Source organism: Arachis ipaensis, chromosome B03, assembly GCF_000816755.2.
Source record: "Arachis ipaensis cultivar K30076 chromosome B03, Araip1.1, whole genome shotgun sequence".
NCBI lineage: Eukaryota > Viridiplantae > Streptophyta > Magnoliopsida > Fabales > Fabaceae > Arachis > Arachis ipaensis.
In genome coordinates, this window is record NC_029787.2 from 81,127,134 (window position 1) to 81,134,791 (window position 7,658).

General features: G+C 37.8%; 1 protein-coding gene across 1 annotated transcript; it reads left to right on the top strand.

The window, feature by feature from the left end:
• On the top strand, positions 6,016 to 7,573 carry LOC107630628 (zinc finger CCCH domain-containing protein 20). Its single transcript, XM_016333828.2, has one exon. It carries the CDS (start codon positions 6,131 to 6,133, stop codon positions 7,265 to 7,267), a length of 1,137 nt encoding a protein of 378 aa, XP_016189314.1. The 5' UTR covers positions 6,016 to 6,130; the 3' UTR covers positions 7,268 to 7,573.

Below are 7,658 nucleotides of genomic sequence, written 5' to 3' on the forward strand. Positions count from 1 at the left end.
CCACTACCAACATTGCTTTCCACCATTACTGCCATTAATTTTTCAGCCTCAATCTAAATAACTATGAAATATCATCAAAATCTTTAATCCAATAATCAAATCAATAATTTTTTTATATATAAAAAATTAAAACAGAGATCCAAGAAAAAAAAACTTGAACAAAATATATCCAATGAAAAAGAATAATGAAAAAAATACAAAAAACAAGTACAATTTGAAAAACAGATATGGAGGCGGTGAAGACAGATCTATATACAGGAAGAGGCAACGGAGGCGTTAGCACCGGCACAAACTAACAAAGGCAACGGAGGTGGGTGAAGGTAGATCTAGAGGCAAGGCGAGGCAATAGAGGCATCGACATAAGCGACGAAGAAGAGAGGCGAACCAAGGCAGATCTGGAGGCGGCACGATAATGGGAATGACGGAAGGCGACAGGGAGGCGGCACAATGATGGTGACGGTAACAACGCTGAGAGGGAGATGAGGGTGGCGGCGGAAGAAGAGAGAGAAGGCAGAAGAGAAGAAGATAGGCGAACAAAGAAAGGAGGCCGTAGCGATGCTGGTAGTGGTGGCGGTAACAATGGCGGAAGGAGAAGGTAGGGGTAGAACAGAGGTTGGAAGGTGGAATGAATTGGAGAAGAAAATGGAGAGTTATGAAAATAGGGTAAAAAGATAAAATTAGAATTTTAAAAAATAACTAGGGATAAAATTAAAAAAATTTGTGTCTCATGAGTTATGTCTGAGTGTCACAGCTTGAAAGAGATACACAAAATACATGTATTTCATGTACATCTGTATGTAACCGTGTCCATCAAAATTTTATGTCTCAACAAATAAACAGTATATATGTTTTACCGTGTCTATGTCTCTAGTGAACATGGACATGAACCAAACACCGCCTTAATTCATGCTGATTTTAGAGTTAATCAATTAAGCAAATTTCGATGAACTTGACCTTGAGTATGGCAAAAGGGGCCTGCTACACATACAAGTAAAAAGGCCGTACAAGTTTTACAAGTTATCAGCCCAAACTTCATTAACACGTGCATTAACTCATTTTGAATGGAGCGTAACTACACGCGCCCCACTCAAACGGTTCCTCTTCGTCTTCTTCTTCTTCTCTTCTTCTTCTTCTTCGTCTTCGTCTTCTTCCTCTTCCTCTTCCTCTTCTTCTTCCTCTTCCTCTTCCTCTTCCTCTTCGTTTTTTTTTCGATTTTCATGGTTTCTGAAATTCTTCTTCTTCTTCTTGCTGCACGTTCTTCTTCCTCTTACTCTTCTTCTTCACCTTTTCTTTCGTTTCTGCACGTTCTTCTTCCTCGTTTTTCTCTTCTTCTTCTTCTTCTTCATTTACGTCTTTTCTCTCTGTTTTCTCTTTTTTTTTCGATTTTTATGGTAAAATCGTTTTTGAAGAAGAAGAAGCAGCAGAAGATGAGGAGGAGAAAGAGAAAGAGTTCTGAATTTTCTTAAATCCTTTGGGTGTATTTTCTTAAATCCTTTGGGTGTATTCCTATAATCGTTTGGGTGAATTCTTGTAACCGTTTGAGTGTATTTTCTGTAATCCTTTGGGTATATTTCTGTAATCATTTGGGTATATTTGAGTGATATCTGACTGATATCTATGGGTGTATCTGACTCATATCTATGGGTGTATCTTACTGATATCTATGTGTGTATTTTTCATTTCAGAAAAAATGGCAAGTATTACAGAAATACACCCAAACGATTACATAAAATACACCCAAGAGATTACAGAAATACACCCAAACGGTTACAGAAATTCACCCAAACGATTATAGAAATACACCCAAAAGATTACAGAAAATACACCCAAAGGATTTAAGAAATACACCTAAAATCATGCATAATTCAGAACTCTTTCTCTTTCTCCTCCTCATCTTCTGCTACTTCTTCTTCTTCAAAAACGATTTCAGAGCTTGATGTCAAAAAACAATAGAAATCGAGAATAACGAAAAAAGAAGAAGAAGAAGAAGGTGCAGCAAGAAGAAGAAAAAGAAAGAAGAAGAACGTGCAGAAGAAGAAGAAGAAGAAGAAAAAGAAAAGAAGGTGCAATGAAGAAGAAGAAGAAGAAGAAGAAGAAAAGAAGAAGAAGAAGAGGAAGAGGAAGAGGAAGAAGAAGAAGAAGAGGAAGAAGAACGTGCAGCAAGAAGAAGAAGAAGGTGCAATGAAAACGTGCCGTAACAGTATGTGGAGGAACTAACGTCAACGACGAAGAACAAACCAGTGAGAAAGGGGGAGAAAAGAACGATCGAAAAAGAAAGAGAAGAAGAAGGGATGTAGCGCATGTAAGGAATGTAGCACTTGCAGCAAATTTTGGGGATTAGAGTTTAATTGACTTGTAATACTTACAAGCCCTAATCGCTTGTACGCAAAGTTTTTCTCATGGCAAAATGCGTTGATATTTTGATGATATGATGACTCGGATAGCGTTAAAACTAGTCAGCCATAATTATAGATTTATAGTTATATTCAATTTATGGTTTGTTTTGTCAAGTGATAGGTCATGGTTACAGCCACAACTTTCCTAATATTCATATGATGCATTACATTTGGTCATTTAGTTTGGAGAAATTACTATCTTTTAAACAAAGATTTTTAAATATGAATTGGTATTCATAATGCCTTTTAGGAAATTTCCACAATTTTTACATATGATAAATTTAATAAAATTGTCAAAAACATTTGTTTGCACAAGTTCAGGTTGAAAGGTAGTTTATTAAGAATTCTTTTTGTTTAAAAGATTAATACAGGAGACTTATCAATATTCACTACTTATCCTAAACAATTAATAATATAGGTATATTATATTGCACTTTAATCTAAAATTGTGATGGAAATATGAAATAGGAGGAGGAGGAAACATGTGAATTTTCTGAGAGTACGATAATGAATATGTACGGGACAGAAAGATAAAGAAAGGACACGCATATGTGGCGTATTCTGATAGGAAACTAATTAATAATAACAAAGAAAATAAAAAAGAAACCCGTGAAATTAAGGCTATTTTTTTATTGTTGAACCCTAAATTATACGGTTCTGCATTTAAAATTAACATTTTAACCGTTCATAATTAAAAAAAAAATTATCAACCCAATATTAAAAAATAAAAATAAAAAATGTGAGATCAACGATGGTGCAACAATTTCGCTAAATTAGGAGGCAAAAAAGAAAGGAATATATTTGGTTTAGGGTGTCCGCAAGGCACTCCTCGTGCTTATGGCTGCTGCTTCAACTTTGGCAACGCCTTTATCTCACCCTGTGCCCCCTAACCACTTTAATTTTGTTTCACAATCACACTTCATCCTTCTCTTTACCTTGCCTTACATGAATACTACACCAATAATTGTTCACCTAAAACAGAATATCACACGGCCTCTATATAGCAATTATTCTTATTCCTTCTTTTTTGATAAGTGAATAAATTACTTAAATTTAATGGGATGAGCAATACAAGCGAATAACTTAGTGACACTTATGTTTTTTTTTTATTGTATTTCAAATTAGACATTTTTTCCATAGTTTTGATAGAGAATCATAATTTATCTTTTTAATTATTTTTAACATTTAAATGAGTAAAATTTTAAATATACATGTGTATGTAATGTGTATATTTGAATATCAGAAAAAGATAAAAAATAATTAGAATTTTATTTATTTAAAAATTAAAAAAATTAATAGGATGAGTTAAGACTTTAATGATTTTTTATCATAATTAAATGTGATATAAAACGCATCTCAGAAGAAAGTTACACTTTATTTAATTTAATAGTAAAAAAAGTTTTTGACATAATATATAATCCACAAAATTTTTTTTTTTAATTTCAATAACCTATGCTTACAACTATGTTACTGTGTCACTAACTTTTTAGAACTTCTCTCAGCATCATAAAGTATTTTTTAATTAGTTAATTAATAATTGTATAATTTAAAGTTCAAATTTTAATTATAAATTTTTTAAGATTGTATCGTTAATTTATTTGCAAATAATATATGCTAAAATGATAAATGGAACGGAGAAGAAGAGCAATGCAAAGCGCAAAAATTAAAGTGACCTAAACTAGCTACAAAGTTATTCGTTTTATCATGAATATGTTTTGTTCTTGGCCACTTTTAGTTTGGAATATTTCCATAAAAATAAAAGTTTGGCAAGAGATTGCGATTTGTCAGACGAATGACGATACATGTTTATTTCCCAAAAACTGAGACCCATTATATATGATGAGTACTAGAGGGATAGACTTATGAATCAAATTAAATGCGATGGTAGTATACATATAGATGTGTGTGAGGTCAATAATGTATGATGGTGTGATTGATACCAAATACCATCAGTTAGTGTGCTTCACGGAACAGGAAGAAATGGGATTGGATTAGGAGCATAGATGATTTGGAATTGGATTCCAAGGATTCGGTAATGCCAATTTCCACAATTGGAAGGTTGTTTTCTTGAATTTAGAAGTGGTAAATTGAAATCACCAACCCCGCACCCGGTCCCAAGAGAGATGATACCTAAGTAACATAGAATTTAATGGATTCAGAACAATATATTGTAGTACAAGTTCTTGTGCATATATGGCTATCCTCCAAAACATCTTAGTCATCCCAATTGGATTGTCTACCAAAATGTTCGCATCCATTGATGATATCTTTCAAGTGCCTCATGACCATGACATCTTACACTCATCCAAACAAACTTTTTGTTATGCCATTTACAATACCAATATATAAGATCAGCTCAAATGGTTATACAAAAATACATGAATCATAATAATTTACTGCTAGTTATCAGAGCAAGTGCAATACAGTATTTTCAAAATATCACCTTTTGATATACTTATCTTTAACTTGAATAATAATAATAATAATTTTATTGTATTTTATTAAAAAGAATATCTAATAATAAAGACAAAAGTAAAGGTACGGTAGAAGACACCCAAAAGATAAAAATGTAGAAGGAGCTTGGGATGGACTAAAATGGCTAAAGTAGTCAATGTGATCATTAGCCCGAAACCGTAGCCTCCTCATAGATATTGACGTTAAAGTGATTCAACCTCCCCCGTGGGCGAGGAGAATCACCACTAGCTATTCTATCAAAAATACATTAGCAAACTAGAATATAATTTTTGAAGCAAGCTTTATTTGTAGCTGTGGGGGTTAAGTTACATAAATTTGTGTTAAAAACATGAAATAAGTCCAAGTCGCTATGTGAAATTTTCATGAGAATTAAGAAGTAATAATGATATTATGATGAATGTGTTGAAGGGTTATTAAAACAGTGAGTTAGTGATGGTGAATCAACCAATGATGTAACAAAAGGGTTGAGGGATAAATCCAATTCAACCAAGTGTGTGATGATGGCACGCGTTACTTTCTTACTTTCCAAGTCTTGAACGGACGAAAGGGAATTGAATAACATGCCTACCCACATTAAACTCTTCCTATGACTTTATAAAGGGGCCATAAATAAAATCCAACACTTTTTCTTTCTTTGCCCATCGGTTTTTAATTTTAATTCAGAAATCGAACTACTCTCTGCTCACTCCCACCCCCACTGTGGGCTTTGCCCCTACTTTCGGGTATCAACACCAAATCAAAACTATGTCTAGCTACTATGCTCTTATTATTTTAGTAAATTTAGTAAATAACAATAAGTATCATCTTTCCTTTCATAATTGGATTTTTAATTTTTAAATGAAATAAAAGAGCGTATGCAGTCCACAGTACTACTGATGCATTTACCAAATTACCCCTGTTGCGTACGATACGGTCCGGTGTCCACCGCTTGAGGTTGGGTGATTTACGTGTACGTGACCAACCAATGGCCTCACCCTACAGTTTCAATGCACCTACACCTCGCCGTCTACGTGGCAAACAATCACGCAACCTGTCACCTTGCACATTTAACTGCACAGAGCTCACAGACTTCACACATTTTTAAACCCAACCATGGTTAACTTGGGATAAAATAAAACCAAACCACGGTTAAATATCCCTCAACCGAGGCAGTTTATAAACGGGTCCCTAACCTTGCCGGGTATTGTGCAAACAACAAAACTCCATCGAATGCAAACAAAGCCAAAACCATAACCATAACTAATCACACCAACGCAGCCATGATGCTAGGTGAGTCACACCGCTCAAATCCAACCGTCCATGTGCCACCGTGGCCACCGCTCCTTGATGATCCAACGGCGGAGATGTATTCCCCCTTCTCTGGCACCGGACTGTCCGTACACTCCGACTCCAATGCCGCCGATTACTCTCCCTACTACATGCACGAAGCCATCTCCGCGCTGCAGCGCTACCTTCCCTCCAACGACGTCGTAGACGATGACTCCGATTCTGAGGCTGCGCGTGATATAGACGCGCCGGTGGACGCATACTCGTGCGACCACTTCCGCATGTTCGAGTTCAAGGTGAGGAGGTGCGCGCGTGGCAGGTCCCATGACTGGACGGAGTGTCCGTACGCCCACCCTGGAGAGAAGGCTCGCCGCCGTGACCCGAGGAAGTTCCACTACTCCGGCGCCGCGTGCCCCGATTTCCGTAAGGGTGGTTGCAAGAAGGGTGACGCATGCGAGTACGCGCACGGCGTTTTCGAGTGCTGGCTCCATCCCGCGCGCTACCGCACGCAGCCATGCAAGGACGGAACCAGTTGCCGGAGGAGGGTCTGCTTCTTCGCTCACACGCCGGAGCAACTCAGGGTTCTGCCGCAGCACAGTCCCCGTAGCGTTGATTCCTATGACGGTTCCCCCCTGAGGCATGCAATGGAGTCATCGTGTGCGAAGACGCTTCCTTTTCTGTCTTCTCCGGGATCGGATTCTCCGCCGGCGGAGGATTCCCCACCGATGTCACCGGCGAATCGGTCGTTGGGGCGGTCCGTGAATGTGAGCGAGATGATGGCCTCTCTCCGGAATCTGCAGCTGAGTAAGGTTAAGTCTCTACCCTCTTCATGGAATGTTCCAATGGGGTCTCCCGGGTACGGATCTCCCCGGGGACCCATGATCCGATCCGGATTCTGTAGCCTTCCTTCTACACCAACGGAGGGGCCAGGTGGCAGTGGTGTGAACTGCTTTGAAGTTTGGGATCAGAGTTGCTGCTTTGAGGAGCCAGTTATGGAGAGGGTTGAGTCTGGGAGGGGCATAAGGGCCCGAATGTTCGAGAAGTTGAGCAAAGAGAATTCTCTGGATGGATCGGCTTCCGGTTCGGGTGGAGCTCCGGATGTGGGGTGGGTTTCCGAGCTGATTAAGTGATTCCATTTTGGGGGGATTGGTTTCTTGCCCCCGCAGTGTGCATAGTGTGTGAGGGAAGAGACATCATTTTTATTTTGGAAGCATGCAAAGCAACACCAACCATCTAATTTCTGTAAATATCGTTCTTATGTTATGGCTGAATATCACAATCTCTGATTATCTGGGAAAAATCAAGACAAGCAAGCAATGATTTTTCAGAGCTTTTGCCTTTTGTATAGGTAGCAAGATGATGATGAAATTCTCATGTGGTAAACTAGTTGGTATATGTTTAGTAATAGTAATAGTATTGTTATCTCTTTCCTCTTACTCTTCTCATCTCCTTCTCTTCTTGTACAAATTTGAATCCAAACTACTCTGTTGTCCTTTGTTGTTATTGTTATTTTATTAATTA

Coding starts and splice junctions, on each gene's coding strand:
- LOC107630628 (XM_016333828.2), top strand. CDS start 6,131: ATGATGCTAGGTGAGTCACACCGCTCAAATCCAACCGTCCATGTGCCA.